The sequence below is a fragment of the Sprattus sprattus genome (assembly GCF_963457725.1).
Source record: "Sprattus sprattus genome assembly, chromosome: 6".
NCBI lineage: Eukaryota > Metazoa > Chordata > Actinopteri > Clupeiformes > Clupeidae > Sprattus > Sprattus sprattus.
The window spans coordinates 15,682,125-15,701,399 of record NC_137925.1 but is presented as its reverse complement, the minus strand read 5'-3'; the positions used below and the strand labels follow the sequence as shown (position 1 = coordinate 15,701,399).

The 19,275-nt window shown below is 43.9% G+C and overlaps 1 protein-coding gene across 1 annotated transcript; it reads right to left on the bottom strand.

Moving 5' to 3' along the window:
• Window positions 1-554: 554 nt before the first annotated feature.
• Window positions 555-16,764, bottom strand: lipca (lipase, hepatic a; the record flags this gene model as incomplete). Its single annotated transcript, XM_080840836.1, has 9 exons — window positions 555-690; window positions 1,692-1,910; window positions 4,311-4,425; window positions 5,291-5,533; window positions 8,586-8,825; window positions 9,217-9,334; window positions 11,157-11,336; window positions 13,277-13,455; window positions 16,671-16,764. The coding sequence occupies 9 exons, from the start codon at window positions 16,762-16,764 to the stop codon at window positions 555-557; spliced, it is 1,524 nt and encodes a 507-aa protein (XP_080696962.1).
• Between the last annotated feature and the right edge of the window lie 2,511 nt (window positions 16,765-19,275).

The window sequence follows — 19,275 nt, the reverse complement described above, 5'->3', positions numbered from 1 at the left end:
TGCACACACACACACGATCGATCCCTGACAGATCGGAGCAGAGTCTACTCCAGAGTGAGTGGCTGTAAGGGTGAATAGTGAATAAGGGAAGAGTTACATCAGATGTTTTAGCATCCAAATGTCACTGAGGTTCTGGAAAGTATTGCCTCAGAATCACTTTCCAAACTTATAGATGGAACCTGACTCTTACTACTTGTGTTACACTCATAAGAACTTTTATGTTGTTTAAGGTTCATCAATATTAAAATAAAGGGTAATACAGAGTAATAATACATGTTATAATACGATGGGCTTTATGCATATATTATATGCATATTATAGCATAGCATGGTTTAGATAAAGGTTATACAATCCAGACGAAAATACCCACGAATATCAGAGGTATTCAGTGTTGAACACGTGTCTACGATTTCTGCGTCTATTGACACTTTTTATAAAAAAAAATTATAAAAAAAAAACGTCCAAGAGGATGATGCGAACAAGAACGCACATTATGTCACATTCCCGTAACGCACATTATGTCAAATTCCCGTAACGCACACATTCCCGTGTTGTCACATTCCCGTGTTGTACCGGCTGTGTATTCTGGTGCGCTTCTGTCTTTCACGTTCCACCTGGCAGCGCACGAACACTTTCTCCTGCGCGGGCTGGATGTAAACCCCATCCTCCGTTTGAGCGCAGAACCACGTCCTGTGAAAGAGGAGAGGAGGTAATTTACCCCACATCTAAACAAACACACCAATTTGTCATTAAGGACACCCCTTCATAAATCTGAGGCATAACTGAATCGTTATAAATACCCAAATCTTCCGCCCCCGAGATATTACCCATTTATGAAGTGATACATTATTACTCTGCCTCCACTAGAGGGGGTAAATGCTTAATGAATAAGACTACAATTTCCTAGGTGTTGACAGTCGGCACAAATGAACGTGATGTGAAGCCCGCTGAACGTGTTACTGTGGTTTATGTTTGAAGATCTGAGGAAACTAGAAAAATAATTTAAACTGTCTGGTTCCATCCAGAACTACCAGCTTGATATGAAGGTGTATTGAAATTGGTTTACATTTGTACTTTCTGATGCTTCTCTTGTGTTTATTTACTTTACTCCATGATCATGCAGTAGGCTAAGTAAGGGCTGATTTGTGATTTCATGAGAAAGTAATATCGGAGACTCCTAGAGATGTGTTCTTGCATGGCTGCGTTTACAAGCACAGTGCAGCACGCAACTCTCACACACATAGCCCCGTGCCGCGGGCCCGCTATCTCTCCGCTCGTTATCACGGAAAGGTCTCTGAAACGGGGCCACTGTGGCAGGACCGTGACGTGACCCTCCAGGAGGTGAAACTGCTAAGGGCAACTGCTGTAAGCGCGTGTCCTAGAAACCCGTCCTCGTAGCAATAAACTATTTCATCTGCATTTCTTTGCTTTGATCCGATTATATAACTAAGGCAGCCAGCATGTCATGCATGTTAAAGTCAGGCCAGCCTTGTAGAAACACCATTGCGTAATATTGGCGTCTGGGGAAATCAGAAACTCCCCGCGGTTCTCCCTTCACCGGATCACGACCTATCAAACACTCCATGACTCGCTCCGCGGGCCGCCTCGCCTGTCTAACTCCGTCTTCTCCTCCTGCTAGAAACATGATTGCTATATCGCCAGTGTGTTGATATACGATATTAAGCACTTACTTCTCCTGCGTCTCCCCGGCCTTGACGCGGATATTACCGACGGTGAGTCGCGGCCCCTTGGCGTCCTTGCCCCACGGGTTGAAGGTCTGCATGCGGTTCCACACGTTGGTCCACACGGGGCGGCCCTCCCAGTGGAATTTCAGCATCATCAGCTCGCCGATGTCCATGTCCAGGGTGATGAGGAAGGAGTAGGTTTTATTGCCAGAGATCTCCTCAATGCTGAACACACACACACACACACACACACACACACACACACACACACACACACACACACACACACAATGGTCTTTAAGTGTGTGCAAATATGTCTGTTTGATGAGAAAGTATTAATTATATTTTTAATTTAATTTAGTATATTATTATTATTAAGTTTTTGACATACTGTATGGTCAGTGGCACAATCACTTTTACTGTTGATATTTCTTTCCTTTCTCTCTCCCTTCCTCTCTCCCGCTGTGTGTGTGTGTGTGTGTGTGTGTGTGTGTGTGTGTGTGTGCATGAGTGTGTCTTTATACAATATACATACATATCCACTACACACAGACACGTGAGAGAGGGGAAAGATCAGTGTGTAGTTAGGGATGCGTGTGTGTGTGTGTGTGTGTGTGTGTGTGTGTGTGTGTGTGTGTGTGTGTGTGTGTGTGTGTGTGTGTGTGTGTGTGTGTGTGTGCATGCGTGTGCGTGTGTGCGCGTGCTTGCGTGCATGTGTGTGTTTATATGTGTGTAACCATTCTGAGTGTGTAGTTTTGGTTGAGTGTGTGTGTTGATGTGTGTGTGTGTGAGAGAGAGAGACAGAGTAGTTTGAATGGCTATTTTTAAAACTGCAGCATGCTTCATTTCCCTCTGATTTCCACATGAAGCTCAGCGCTGTGTTCCCTTAGAGTGCAGAGAGCCACACTACTGCTGGTCTCACACCCAGCACACCCAGCCACAGAATATGTATGTGTGTGTGTGTGTGTGTGTGTGTGTGTGTGTGTGTGTGTGAGAGAGAGAGTATGTTAGTGTATGTTTAATGTCCGTGTGTATGTGTGTGAGTGTGTGTACTATTTGTGTGCCCGTGTATGCATGTGATTGGGTGAGCCTGTATGTCTGTGTGTGTGTATGAGAGTGTGTGAGTGTGTATGGTGGGGGTATCTCTTCTCGCCTCTAGGGGTGGTAAACCCAGATGGTGAGTGTGTGCTTTCCTCTGTCAGCTGCTGTAAATGGGTTGCCCCCACCCTCCCTAACTATTTCTCCCTCTATTTCTCCCTCTATCTCTCCCTCTCCACCTCCCTCACTCTCTCCCTCTCTCTCCCCGTCCTTTGCTTCATCCTACTCTAATTCCCCCATCCCCCTCATTCTCCTCTTGTCTCCCTCTCCCTCGCTCGCTTTTTCCCCTCTTTACTATTTTATTTTTCTTTCCTCCCCCTCTTTATCTCTCCATCCCGTATGAGTGTGCAAGAACACACACACACACACACACACACACACACACACACACACACTCATCCATTCTTAATGCCTCAGGCTCCAATTAGAGTGTGTGTTTAAAGGGAAGTGTCTGATGTTCCTTTGTCTTTCTCTCCAGTTAGTATGTGTGTTTGAGTGTGTGTGTGTGTGTGTGTAGTGAGGAGTGTGTGTTATTCTTGTTATGATTGGTAAGTTTGTGATATTCCGTTGTCATTCTATCCAGTTAGAGCGTGTGTTTAGTGAGGACTGTGTGATGTTCTTGTGATGGTTTGAAAGTGTGTGATGTGTTCCAGTGTTTTCCTCCCTAATCACTGAGTTGGACTCAAATACACACCCTTAGAACAGCCCTGGTTCTGGGTGGATACCTTTTTTCAGTGTGTGTGTGTGTGTGTGTTGTGTGTGTGTGTGTGTGTGTGTGTGTGTGTGTGTGTGTGTGTGTGTGTGTGTGTGTGTGTGTGTGTGTGTGTGTGTGTGTGTGTGTGTGTTTATGTTTGTTTGTGTGTTGATACGAGGTGGGCTTAGTCTGCATATGTGGCTTTTTGACTGTGTGTATGAGAAAGCATGTATTATGGCATTTGTGAGTGTGGGTGGGAAACATGCATGATTGCATCAGTGTGTGTGTATGTGTGTGTGTGTGTGTGTGTGTGTGTGTGTGTGCGTGTGTGTGTGTGTGTGTGTGTGTGTGTGCGTGTAAATGTGAATATCTGATTGCATTAATGAGTCTGAGTATGAGAAAGCATGTCCAATTGCATCAGTCAGAATATGTGTATTTGAAAGCATATACGATTGCCTGTTTGTGTGTGTATGAGCACATATGTGTGTGTGCGTGTATGTGTGCATGGGTGCATGTATAAGGGTGCATATGCATTTGTGTGTGTGTGCACGTGTATGTGTGCGTGGGTGCATGCATAAGGGTGCATATGCATTTGTGTGTGTGTGTGTGTGTGTGTGTGTGGTGTGTGTGTGTGTGTGTGTGGTGTGTGTGTGTGTGTGTGTGTGTGCGCGTGTATGTGTGCGTGGGTGCATGCATAAGGGTGCATATGCATTTGTGTGTGTGTGTGTGTGTGTGTGTGTGGTGTGTGTGTGTGTGTGTGTGTGTGTGTGTGTGTGTGTGTGTGTGTGTGTGTGTGTGTGTGTGTGTGTGTGTGTGCCAGTGCTAAAACTCACAAGTTGATTGGCAGCTGCTCGCTGTCCCCTTTGGTTCCTGTGAGTGTGATGGTGAGAGAGGGCTCTGTGGTCTCGATCTGGTCGATGAACTGGATACGGAACTGGTAGTGGTACACTAGAACACAGAGAACAAAAGTAGAATCACACTTTTGCAAACGCTAGAGCACGTAGAACAGTACAGTCACACTCATGCATACACTACAACTTGGAGAACAGCACAGTCACACTCATGCATACACTACAACTTGGAGAACAGCACAGTCACACTCATGCATACACTACAACTTGGAGATCAGTACACTCACACTCATGCATACACTACAACTTGGGGAACAGTAGAGTCACACTCATGCATACACTACAACTTGGGGAACAGTAGAGTCACACTCATGCATACACTACAACTTGGGGAACAGTAGAGTCACACTCATAAGAACACTACATATTCATGTGCACTGTTAAGTCTATAGGGCATATTAAAAATGGGTCTTGTGGTAAGTGTGAGATAGCGGACTGACAGGTGGTGCTGAAGTCTTACACGTGTAGGACATCTGAGAATCTGTGCTCATATCTATCGCTTATCACGTTCAGATAGATACAGAGCTGGACTTTAACATTGTGTAGGGCCTGTGGGAAGGAGTCCTTTGATATCCATTCTGCTTGGAAAGCTAAGAACAAAGTTGGACTCTTACAAATGTAGGGCATCTGAAAGCTGGCCTGGTGACAGGGATGGCCTTTGACTGTATGTGGAGGGTTAGACTGTCATATACAGTCATTGGGTAAGACACATAGAGGACCCGTGAGTTGGCTCTTAAGAATATAGGGCATCTGGGAACAGGTCATGTGAGGGGTAGATGGTTCGATTCTCACGTGTATAGGTCATCTGTGATCAGGTGTTGTGAGGGGTAGATGGTTCGATTCTCACGTTTATAGGTCATCTGTGATCAGGTCTTGTGAGGGGTAGAGGGTAAGACTCTTACGTTTATAGGGCATCTGGGCACGGGTCTTGAGGAAAAGCTTCTTGCTGGTGGCGGTGCGCACCCTCTTGATGTTGTACCCCAGCATGTTACAGCGGTTCTTCCGACAGTCCAGACACACACCTTTTTCGAAGGCGCTGTCGTCGCGGCAACGGTAGGCCATGATCTGCTTGTCTTTGTTGAGCAACGAGTCGATGAAGAGGTGGACGGAACGCTCATGGGCACATTTAACTGTCTGCTCGAATCCTGGGCACACACACACCCACACACACACACACACACACACACACACACACGCACACACACACACGCACACACACACACGCCATACACACACAGGAATCTACATGAGTTTGGAAAGAGTTGACATTGATAGCAGAGTCAGGGAAACAGGGAAAGATGTTTTGGTGTCATAGGGAAGTCCGGTAAAAAACTCAGCACTCAGAGAGAGACTTTGTCAATCAGAAGCTGAATATACATTCTGTCGCAATCCACTCAGGATGACAGTGATTGGCTAAGAGAAATGGGTATGCCTGTCTATCATATTTGTGTGCACAGGGCAGGCCAGTTAACTTCATTACCCATTAATTACATAAATATAATCACTGATTACAAAATCAGTTTGCATATGCCTGTCATATTAATTACTCAATAATTATATAAATATAATCACTGATTGAAAACCAGGGTTTAAAAAGGGAGGCGAGAGGGGGAGGCTTTGGAGACAGATCTGAATGAATGGGAAAAGCAGTTGGAAATGTGTTTTAAGTGTGTGCTCATTTCCATCAGAACAGCATACTGCAGCTTTGAGTAGTCTACTCCCTCTCAGTGGATAGTGAGGCTGGATAAACATTTAACACATATTTTCCCCAGAAGGTTCATTACCACTGAGGACATTGATTTTTGGATTCTGATCGAGATCATATATATTGTTTTCCAGTGCAGTTCTAAATGGTAATCTATATTTACCTTTACTTTAAACTGTAGCTACTGTCGAGAGATCTGTACTAGAGATGCACCGATCAATCGGCCGCCGATTAAAAAAGCCGGTTTTACATCCAACCGGCCACAATCGGTGACCGGCCGGTCACTGTCGTAATTTCCGGTTTTCGGCCGATCAAACTGACCCGCATGCGCGGTGCGTAGCAGCAAGGCGCCCAGAGCAAAACAGCTAAAAACTAGCAAGACTCGGGAAGAAAACATGTAGCTGATTTGGACTTATTTGACTGTGTGCCAGGACGACCCAAAACACGCTGTTTGTAATGCTTGCAAGTCAAAAATAAGACATGTGTAGCGTCCGTGTTAGGGCTCTCTCAAGAACTCACACTGAGAAAATATCTCTTTGGATAAGTAGCTCTCCGTTTAATAAAAGCGTATTTCACTCGTGCTCAGAATAACCACAACAAGTCAACCCATTACCATGGCAACTCCCCTAACAGAAATCCCGTTGCCACTAGTCCCATTATGGAATGCTACACATGTGGCTGCCAGTGCAGAAAAAGACGTTTACAAATATATGGATATCTTCGCAAATAACTATTAAAAATGTGAAACACATCGGGATATTTAGCCGATCATTATGCAGAATAATATTCCTTACAGTTGAGTAGAATATGTTTGTTAGAAAAAGATCGCTATTTTCACAAATTAACGTCTGTCATTCGTCTGTCGTCTGTCACTCTACTGAGAGTAGTCGAGTAACGTTAACGTTAGGATGTAAAAAACGCTGGCATGAAAACAAAAACACACTACCCTGCACTTGCCCAAGCCTACCTCTCTGCTCCATGTACAAGCGTCGACAGCGAGCGCTTTTTTAGCTTGGCTAGTAATGTCATAGATGAGAAAAGAAACAGGCTTTCTGGTGAGAAGGCAGAGATGCTTCTGTTTGTGAAGAAGAACCTGCCATTGATGGTTAAGTGATTGCATTGGGAGTAGGATGGAGTACTTTCATCACAACCTAAAGCTACCTGTTTGTATTGATGGTTTTTTTTTATCCCATATTATGATGCACTTTTTTATTGAGAGAGGTCAAAGGCCTGAAATGTGCAATTTACTTTGAGAACCAGTTTATTTTCAGTACATAATAGTGCACTCTATCTTTTGTTTGTATTTATTTTAGTTTTATCCTAGTTATTGACCTGTAAACTGGACTGAATGTCAGTGTTCTTGAAAAGGGGAGTTATGATAGCATATAGCCTACCACTAGTTGTGGTTTTAATTGCAGTTATATAAGCAAAATGTTGTCTGGGAGAAGGGTACTCACGCCAAACAAATATGGTGTCTATTATATGATTATAATTATTTCTTAGAAAATCGGTATCGGAAAAACCGGTTTTGGCAGGTCAGACCTCCTTAAAAACCGGAAATCGGTATCGGCCAAGAATTTTGCAATCGGTGCATCTCTAATCTGTACTGTGAATAAACTCCTTTACAGAACAAAGTGACAAATTCATGTCTGATATATCCTTCTGATGTACCACTGGCTGCTCATGCTCTCTCTCTCTCTCTCTCTCTCTCTCTCTCTCTCTCTCTCTCCCTCTCCCTCTCTCTCTCTCTCCCTCTCTCTCTCTCTCTCTCTCTCTCTCTCTCTCTCTCTCTGAGTGAACTGACACCTGTCTTATTGTGTGAGCATCTTCAGATCAGCACCCTCGTGCCTTCAGGCGTAGAGGATTAGGGCGTGGGGGAGAGGAGGGCACTATGATAATTAAGATGACAGATGGTTTAATGCAGTTGTGCTTTTCTATACAACACTTTCCCTTCTAAAAAAAATAATAATCTGAAGTCCATCTGTGCTGTGTGTTTGTCTTCAATGCAGTCACTTTACACGTTATGAAGTAAGTGTTTCTTACTGAGACTAATCCATTTTACTGGGTCTGTCAGTTCGAATCATTGACTTAGATTCGCTTTTCAATTCACATAGTTGAGATCAGGGTAAGAATTTAATCCCACACAAAAAGACAAAGTGTGTGTGTGTGTGTGTGTGTAGGGGGGCTGTGAAATATATGGGTTGCTGCTGTCATGCTTGAAATTTAAATTAATTCAGTTTTTAACTACAGGTTGTGATTTAGTGAAAGCTGCTATCCAAAGCAATTAATTATAATCCCGTGAAGGAGTACATCATCATCACCATCACTACATGTGCTTTCTGGGAAAGTATTCAACGGTCTTCATAATGGTAATGATCTGTGTCCTTCAGATGAGGTAGAAAGTGACAGTTTGAGTAACAGAGGATTACTTTGAGTTACAGAATGCTTATCTCTTTCTGGCTATGCCCTACCAACCCAGTGACGTCACCTACCCATGAGGCCATACTGGGCGAGGTGGGCGTAGAGGTTCTGTGGGTGTAGCTGGCAGCCGGGCTGGAAGGCCCCCCCGTTGGGGTAGAAGTCGAAGTGAGCCACGGGCTGCTTGATGCCCACGCTCAGGCCCATGCGCTCCTGGGTGAAGGTGTGGATGGCGTCCACGAAGCGGGCATCATCTGGAGACAAGCGGTCGCTGGAGGCCATGCCCTCAAACAGGGGACCTGCAGGGTCCAGACCTGGACACGTGCAAGCACATATGCAAACACGTGAACACACAACTTACGCATAATGTACTGTATATACACATTCACACATGTGAGAAATACACATGCTCACGCACACACTCACAAGAAATCTCCTGTGATTGAGAACACTGGCCTGATGTGCTTTTATGTTCCACACTATGGTTTAAGGAATTTTCGTAATGCTAACTTTTCCAAGAGAAAGACTTGTTGACTTTGATTTGCATATGTAATTGTTATAATGTCTGTATAATTCAGTGTTCTCATGTTTGCGATGTTTATACACATATAAAGCAAAATGTTCTGTATATATATATATATATATATATATATAAACAGGACGTTTTGCTTAATAAATGTATATAAACAGGACTGAGGTCCTTACCAGTGATGCGTCCGATCTGTGCTGCGTCTCCTAGGTAACTCCCAGCAAACCCGGAGATGTGAGCTCCCAGGCTGTATCCAATGAGATGTACCTTACTGGCAGGGTACTGGAGAAAGTCCTGTCAGGAATACAGCCAAACAAATCTATAACTTACTAACTCATACTTTTAAACTGTTCTGATCGGTTCTATTGTATTTGTATTTTATAATATATGATCTATTATCAGTGAATCAAAAGTGGTTATTCTTAGGCTGAGTTCTTTTATTAATGCGTAACGCATCGCCTTGTTTAAAGTTGAGCTGTATGAAAATTACAGAAGCTGAGCAGTCCCGCAGATCCTGACCACACAGGCAAACAATGCAATCTTTAATCCATCATTTGTTATTACTTTCGCTGAATGGGTTTTGGGAGGAAATTGAAATCTAACCACCTCTTCCAGTCCTCTGCTCTCATCGTGATATTCATCGCGTATTCATTAGAACTCATTTATTATGCGTAATGAGTGCACAGGAGAATATTAAATAGATTCATGCATGGAGTCTGTCATCACTGGAATGACATTTACTTCACACAAACAGGGATGTTCTCAAAACAAGAGAATCTGTTTCTTAACTGTGTATGTGTTTTACCTGTGACCTGCCTGTTTTACCTGATTTACCTGCTACCTTTGGGGCCTGATTTACTAACAGGATTGCGCCCATTTTCTGGCGTAAAATAGCGGTCGTAACGAAAAACGGTATTTACTAAGCTGGCGCAGCGCATATTAACGCTTTGAGGGTGTGTACCTGCAAACAGGTGGGATGGTTCGGAAACGTGGGTGGTAACGTAGGCGTGTAGCGCTATTTAATGGGAGGAGTGCGCCTAATGATGAACTGCGTGGTATTTACTAAACTGCCCTGCGAGCGCACATCTCTGATTTGCAGGCTAATTCTCCGCCTCATAAAAGCACGTCTTAACCAAGCGCATTTCCACTGAGTCTGAAAACGTTGATATGGCAGCAGCAAGGCAAAGACATAGACAGAGACAGCGAACAGAAATATTTGTTTCAACTCGTATAATTCATATATATGAAATTAAACTTTCCGAACGTAATTGGAGAAATTGATCGCACCCACATGCAAACAGTCCCACCTTCAATCCGCGAACACGTTTACCGAAACAGAAAGCACACATATTCAATGAATGTCCAGGTCATATGTGATGCCAACATGACCATTACTTACGTGGAAGTGGTCTGTCCATGACAGTTTTATCTTTCGGAATAGTGCCATTTATCCATGATTGAGCAACGGTGATTTTGGAGAGGCCTGTCTACTTGGTAAATGTATTTGTTTCAGTGGGGATATATTGTAGTGAACCCATGTCCCTTGTAGAACGTATTAATCTCGCCATGTACACATATATATTGTTATAATAGACAGTTTATGCATTAATGCCACCAATAGCATATTATTTATAATCGTGTTCTTTTAAACATCTCGCTGTAGATGATGGCGGGCAAAACAACAATATAACCCATTGAATCAGGTTCAGTGATTGAGCGAACGTGAACCAATATATCTATCTCGCTATCTATTCGCTATCTATTCGCTGAACCTTAGTTTTTTCTTCCTCGAATCTCCATGGTGGCAGTAACTTGCTGGCAAGTTCTCCAGTCTTTTAACGGTGCGCTAAATAATGATTGTCCAGCGCGTATCTGGCTTGATAAATATCACGGAAAATGCGGGGATTCACCGTGCGTTAATGTGCGCCTGGCAAAGATGCGTTCGCAAATCAATCTTAGTAAATCAGGCTCTTTAAAGGGCGGAGAAAGCACATTTTGCCCAGCGCAGATCTGGCTTGATAAATACCAAGTAAAATGCGCAAAAACACCGTGAGTTAATTTGCGAACGCAGATTAAGAAGCGCTCGCATATTAGTAAATCAGGCCCTTGGTCTCACCTGAAGCCAGCGCAGCAGGTGGGCTATGTCATGTCCCACGACTCTGGTGTTCGTTGCTGCAATAGGGTAATGGTGGTGGGCCATCACCAGCCAATCAATGATGATGACATTGACGTCTCTGAGTCCGGTCTTGAGGGCGTTGGCGAGTTTGGGCACCCAGCTCTCCATCATGCCATCCACCTGCAGAAACACCAGAGTCAGCAGAGCTAGCCAGGTGTAAAGGCTGGTGTGCTTAGAGTGGAGTGGGCTAGTTTGCTTACCAACTATAAAAGGTAGGCAAGTGTGCTTAGAGTGGAGTGGGCTAGTGTGCTTACCAACTATAAAAGGTAGGCCAGTGTGCTTAGAGTGGAGTGGGCTAGTGTGCTAACCAACTATAAAAGGTAGGCCAGAGTGCTTAGAGTGGAGTGGGCTAGTGTGCTTACCAACTATAAAAGGTAGGCCAGAGTGCTAGCCAGATATGAAGAGAGGCTAGTGTGTAGGCTTAGAGCTGAGTGTGCTTCTGTGCTAGCCAAGTAAATGGTACGTTAATTTGTTAGCCTATTGGAGGCTGTTGTGTTAACTAGAGTCGAGAGGCTTGAGTGCTTGTCTGACATAAAAAAAAGCAAACAAAATTTTTAGGAAGGCAACTGAACTAGCCCATAGCTAGTGTTCAAGTTAGGCGTAAAGGCAGGGTAGTTGGTGGACAGGTGTAAATTTAAGCTTCTTTGGTTGAAAAGTATAAACGGATGCTAGTATGCTAGCCAGGTGCAAAGTTAGGTTAATTTGTTAGCATGTGAAGCATGTAGGAAGGCTAGGTTTGACACCAGAGTCCTATTGAAAAAGCCTGCACAAGCGGAGCGACATGGCTAAGTTCTAACAGTTCTTGAAACCATGTCCTCCTAATGTCATTCTCTGTCTGTAACTAGTGAACTCTCTTTGCCGTGAAGAGTATCTCTATTTGTATAGACATGACCAGAAGTTACCACAAGGCAGGCCCACCGTCAGGGGCTGGGAGGGGGGTTTTCAAAGGGTACAGATGACTCCGGCCCAAAGGGCTATGCAAAGGTCTATATGGTAAATATTGTGTGGAAGATCTGTTTTGCAGTGTGCAATGTGTTGTGTGTGTGTTATGGCCAGTCAGTGATCTGTTTGCAGGGGGTGTGCGCTGTCGGACGTCACCTTGTCCCAGAGCCAGAGCAAAACACATGGCGGGTGTGCTGCAGAGGTGCTGACCTCTAATTCGGAGTGCATTAAGGTCATTTTGGGAACAGCAGCTGTCTATGGCACGAACACGGCCCGGGTTCACGGTGGATATGGTAGCCTAGACGTCCTCCCGATGATCAGTTGCATCATTCTGTTGCGGGGGTTTGTGAACGCAGTAGATCTGTTCTCCAGTGGACAGCATTGATCTCTGTGCCTTATCTCTCTTGCCTTAGTCAAACAATGACATGTAAACGTTTTCGCAGAAAACGGCATTCTCTGTACTTTGCTTCAGAGGCGCGGAGGGGAGTGTTCAGCATGTTCTGTTCTCAGTATGGCCTGTTCACCGTCTCCATAAGTCAATGCCCCAGTCTCAGCAGGCGTGCTGCATTGCTCAATCCCCTCTCATAATCGCCTGTTGCCTACAAGGGAGGTTCTTCTGAGTATGTGCACATGTGAGGCCGAGACGTGATATATATCCCTAGATATATCCCTGCATAGTTTTGATGAAATGGTATTTATCTTTTGGTTGCTGTGTGTTTAAGCTCTTCTTCCCCCACGGGTGCACATGCATGAGCACATGGAGGGTCCACCATTAGTAGCTAAGGAGGAAGAGGACTGTGGAACAGGCTGGGCCTCATCTCTCCTAGAGTCAGACAGGATTAAGTTGCTGGGAGTGGTGGTCACTACTGCCCACTGTAATGTTAAGGTTTGGGGCTAAGGGGGCCTACTGCCCACTCTATAGATTTTCTTTCCAGCATCTGCCTTGGTTCTTCTGCTCAGCTCAGGAGAATGTACTGTATGTCAGTTGTTGACTGGTTAAACCCTTTGGGTTGTGTGTACCACGGTTGTGTGTTAATGTGGTATGTGTTTGGTTGTGTGTGTGTGTGTGTGTGTGTGTGTGTGTATGTATGTGTGTGTGTGTGTGAGTGTGTTCTTACCGACCAGCCATGCGTGATGATGACGAGTGGGTGTGTGTTGTTAAAGCCGCAGGCGTTGAATGTGTGTGTCTGGAAGAGCTCCACTATGCAGGTGTCCTCCATGTAATCTCCACCCGTGTAGAACCGGAACACCGACTTTGGCACGTATGGCATCTCCATCCTCTCTCCTGGCTCCAGGTCTAAACACACATGCACAAACACGCACACACACACACACACGCACACACACACACACACACACACACACACACACACACACACACAGATGCACATACACGCGCACACAGTCCACACATTAACAGCGCTGAACAGTTAAAATCCTACCATGTTGTCACAGTAACCCTACCCAGATCCATCTAAAGTCACCAATAGTGCCAGGAGGCTTTAGCTGTAGCTCATAGTAGCTAGTAGCACTGTAGCTCCTTAGCTTCCTCCAGATCCTTCCTGCTAGTTATTTTGGGGAAAGAAACCCAATGTTTCCCACTGAGTTCAAACTCTCGTCTCCATATCATCTCTGTCAGGTCTTTATTTGTATGAATGCTTGATGGGGTAAGCTAACACAGCCAAGATATGTGACACAAAACCGCCTCATTTTCACTTTGTGAACCCAAATTGAACAAATCTTTGCAGCCAAGTTGCTGAAACACAGCTCATCACCCCATCAGACACACTTACAGACTCAGGGGGGAAACACTAATTTTCCTCATAAACATATCAGTGGCTATGACACTATCGTTCACCAACTTCTAGTCTGTGACATATTTATACACAATCCCTGGCGAAGACGGTAAAATAAGAACCCAGACACTAATGCTGCTGTTACCATTTACAAACGGCACTCTCCTTAACATGTTAAACGTTTACGTCCTCTGACATTTATAGTGCATCAACAATGCTATAGAATATGAGTCCACATTAAGCACGGATTTTCAGTCAGCACACTCCATATCTATCCATGTCAGTCCATATGTAGTCTTCATATTTAGTTTATATCATATTTTGTTTGGTTAGTGCCTGTTGTTTTATTTTATTTATTTTGAGTGTCAAGCCCAAAACTAGCTGCCAGAGTGGGAATACGTGTTTAATAACCTTTTTTTTTAAAGTTTTTTTTTTGGTTTGGTTCCATTTAGTCCATAGGTTAGTAGTTTCAATAGGCTTACAGTGTAAGTTTAAATGGAATGGCCTGGTAATACTCTAGCCAACACAACACTGTGTCCAGACCTGGCAAAGGGAGATATTTGGCTCTGTATCACACACACACCAAGCTATTACGTCAGCTTGGCAATACCACCAAAAACAGTGTGTGTGTGCTTCTGTTCTCTTCACAACTAGCAGGAAAAAATGATGTGCAGTAAAATATGGTTATGGTTAGGGTTAAGGTTAAGGTTAAGGTATTTAGCGCTTTTCTCCAAAGCAGTCAATGAATAATAATTCCAAACAAAAAAACTATTTACATTTATAAAGTATGCCTTATACAAAAGAACTAATTAGACAGATGATGTTTAAAAAGGTAGGTAAAAGGAAAAAAGGAGTATTTAAACGCTTTTTAAAAGTCCCAAGGCTGTCACTGTAAAACCCAAAGGGCAGTAGCCTATGAGGGCATGTCCCCTTTTGAAGCATGGTGTTGTGGTGGGTGTTTCAGTGACACACCCACAGCAGCAGTCACACAGGAACGCTTTTCTAGTGTCGTCTTTCTGCGTATTTCACCTCTTCGCTTTCCCCTGAAACAGGGAGGTCAGAGGTGCACACTGCATTGATGCAGAAATTGAACAGTCTCTGTGAGCAGAGGCCTGTATCTGGGGCCATTAAACTGTGTGTGTTTGTGTGTGTGTGTGTGTGTGTGTGTGTGTGTGTGTGTGTGTGTGTGTGTGTGTGAGAGAGAGAGAGGGAGGCAGCGAAATGAAATGATTAAATGGTGAACTGATGAAATGGTTTCTGTGCATTGCATGTGCTGATGTACATAGTGTATCTTATGCACGCCCCCTACATAACGTCTGGCTTCTGTTTAGCTTTCATGTCAGTTGATTTTCCCACAAAGATGCAACCGATCAGTATTTCAGTGTGTAGAGAAACTGAATAGATACTCTGTTGCCATAACTGTTTAAAACCGTACATGCTAGAATGCTACATAAACTGTTAACTTCACTCCAAAATAAATCTAAATCTAATGTAAATCCAACTGTATTGTCTGTGTCTCACCCATAGTCAGTGAGTAGTAAATGAAGGAATCATTCATAATTTAAATACTGAATGAGTGAATCATTCATAATTTAATAGCAAAGTCATCATACATTGCAGTAGCACATGCCCAAAGAGTATGTAAACTCTACTATCAACTCTATATAAACTCTTTGTTTGCAGCCAGCTCCTTTCTCTCTGGTTTGTATTGGTGAGTGGATCATTAGTACATTTAGTGAGACTCTCATCCTTGGCATTCGCAGCACATGCTCTGAGCCTGGCGAATCCTGTGTCTGGTATTCAGTGTTATCTGGTGCTATCAGTGATTAACGACCCTGGAAACACACGCTGGGGTGACAGACCACTGTGCTGAACCCACTGATTACACACACACTGCTCCTATGGAATCTGGGGGTCTCATGTATCTCCATACACTGGGTCACACACACACAAATACGATTATAGATACATGCATCACATAACATACACTTTGATGACTACATTCGTATAACAATGTGTATTAAAATGAATATTTAAGCAGCTGTATGTTACCTGTGGTCAGGACATTACAAACATATCATTTCTATGTTGGTAAGATTCTGTAAGGTATCTGCTCTAAAAACTCACACTGTTCACTCTTTTTCACTGGTTCATTGATTCATTCATTCAGTTCTCTGTTCAGTCATGTGATGCAGTCCAGTCTCAGCAGGTTTGCTCCCAGCAACAAATAATTAACCCTTGAGCAATAATCAGGCTCATCTTAAATGCAAATCCTCATCGGCTGCCTTTGCTTCTTGATTTACACAGAATGATCATTCATTCATTCATTCATTCATTCAATCAATCAATCATGCTATGTGTGTATTAAAGTAGACAACTCTGAAGGAATATACAACACAAATCCAGTCTCTCTCTCAGCTCTGTAGGAGACACACTGCATCTCCCAATCAAATCTCTGTAGCTCCTCATCCACAACAACCCAAATCTAGTTGTCTGAAGGTCCACTCTCCCTCTCTGGGGACCACTCTCTCTTTCTTTTTTCATGCTCCCTCACCAGTCTTGTTTTACTGCACGTGCCGATCCTGCGGTGGACTGAGTGCCATAAGAACCTAACCCACCTCCCTCTCCTTCCCTCACCAAAACCAGACACCTTACTGCTGTCACGTCAATGGGCCCTTGTTGTGGCACCTATCACCCTCTGTGTGCCCCTACCCACCTGATCGGTGTCCTCGCCCTCTCTTGGCGTCCCCCAGCTGGGCCAGCACCAGCAGGCATGACAGCCCCGTCAGCCTCATCCTCAGAGAAGCCATGGCAACGCAGGTACGAGGGCGCTCAGGTGAGTCCAGCTGTGCCCAGGTGAGCAGGTAATCCCAGTGAGTGAGTGGGTGAATGTGTGTGTGTGTGTTCAGGTGTCCTTGTATGTTTGTATGTAAGTAAGAGTGAGTTTGTGTGTGTGTGTGTTCAGGTGTCCCAGTGTGTTTGTATGTGAGTTAGAGTAAGTGTGCACACCCGGGCCTTTCTGTGAGAGTGTGTGTGAGTGTTCAGGTGTTTGTGTGTGTGAAGGTGTGGATGTGTCCCTGAGAAAGCAGAGAGGCAGGCTGCTGCACAGCTCGTTGGAGGCAGGCTATAAAAGCAGAGGGGGAGGGAGTTTTTAAAGGGGAGGGGGAGTGCTGAGTTGGCCATAGGGTGAGCCTCTCTACAGGGGATAAGGGAAGGCATGTGGGTGGGCCACAAGTTTGTAATGCATGTCTTTATGAAGTGTGGGTGTATGTATGTGTGGGTGTTTGTGTGTGTGTGTGTGTGTGTGTGTGTGTGTGTGTGTGTGTGTGTGTGTGTGTGTGTGTGTGTGTGTGTGTGTGTGTCTGTCTGTCTGTCTGTGTGTCTGTGTGTCTGTGTGTCTGTGTGTCTGTGTGTGTGTGTGTGTGTTTTGCTGCTTGTGTGATGACTGAGATAGCAGAAGAGGGAGAGGGGCTCACAATCTTGCTCTGATTGGCTGACTGTAGAGGCTGCTTGTGAAAATGGGGAGATTAACTGAGGAGGAGCTATAAATAGATACTGTATATATATATACAGTACTGTGCAAAAGTTTTAGGCAGGTGTGAAAAAATGCTGTAAACTAAGAATGCTTTCAAAAATGGAAGTGTTAACAGTTTATTTTCATCAATTCTTCATAAATTAACAAAATGCAGTGAAGGAACAGAAGAAAATTCTAAATTAAATCAATATTTGGTGTGACCACCCTTTGCCTTCAAAATAGCATCAATTCTTCCAGATACACTCGCGCAGTTTTTGAAGGAACACGGCTGGTAAATTGTTCCAAACATCTTAGAGAACTAACCACAGATCTTCTGTGGATGTAGGCTTCCTAAAATTCTTCTGTCTCTTCATGTAAACCCAGACAGACTTGATGATGTAGAGATTAGGGCTCTGTGGGGGTCATACCATCACTTGCAGGACTTTCTGTTCTTCTTTAAGCTGAAGATAGTTGTTAATGACATTGGCTGTATGTTTGGGGTTATGTTCCTGCTGCAGAATACATTTGGTGCCAATCATACGCCTCCCTGATGGTATTGCATGATGGATTAGTATCTGCCTGTATTTCTCAGCATTGAGGACACCATTCATCCTGACCAAATCTCCAACTCCACTTGCAGAAATGCAGCCCCAAACTGGAAAGGAACCTCTACCATGCTTCACTGTTGCCTGCAGACTCTCATTATTGTACCTCTCTCCAGCCTCCAGCGAACAAACTGCCTTCTTCTACAGCCAAATATTTCTAATTTTGACTCATCAGTCCAGAGCACTTTCTGCCATGTTTCTGCACCCTAGTTTCTATGTTTACGTGCTTAGTTCAGTCACTTGGCCTTGTTTCCTTGTCGGGGTAGAGCTTTTTGGCTGCAACTCTTCCATGAAGACCACTTCTGGCCAGACTTCCCCGGACAGTAAATGTCTGTACCTGGGTACCACTGGTTTCTGCCAGTTCTGAGCTGATGCCACTGCTTTAAATCTTCCGATTTCGAAGGTAAATAAGCTTGATGTGTTTTTCATCAGCTGCATTAAGTTTCCTTGGCTGAACACTGCGTCTACGATCCTCAACGTCTTCTTCAAAAGAGCTGGAACTGCACATTTTGAAACCCCTGTCTGCTTTGAAATCTTTGTCTGGGAGAGACCCTGCTGATGCAGTATAACTACGTTGTGTCTTGTTGCTGTGCTCAGTCTTACCATGTAAATGGATACAAAATAAACATTTATTGTTTACATTTTTCAAAGCATTCTTAGTTCATAGCATTTTTTCACACCTGCCTAAAACTTTTGCACAGTACTGTATATATATATATATATATCGATATATATACATCTTTGTGTGTGTGTGTGCTTTTGAGAGGTACGTGCCTTGGTGAGATATATTTCACTGTGAGATCACCCTGTATTATGGAAGTGCGGCAGTGTGAACATTGACATTGACATGAAGGATAGTTCAGGGTTAGGGTTAGAGCGGTCTGACCGCTCTCCTCCCCTCTCTATCTAAGTTATCTATGCCGGCGCCTATCTAAATGACTGCAATAAGAACCAAAGGAGGATAGTTAGTTATACTGTATATAGCCTCTCAGTCGCTTTGATACATTTCTCGAATCGTCATTTACCTGCAAAAACCCTTAACTTGCTCAAAATGCTTAATTTTTGTCTCAAAAGTAAATAATTACCTCAATTAATATGTATGTAGTTGGCCACCAAAATTCCCTTTAGTCCTTTAATACTAAGTCATGTTGTATATACAATTATATCATGGAAGTGTACTGAGAACCATTTCAATGTCTCAC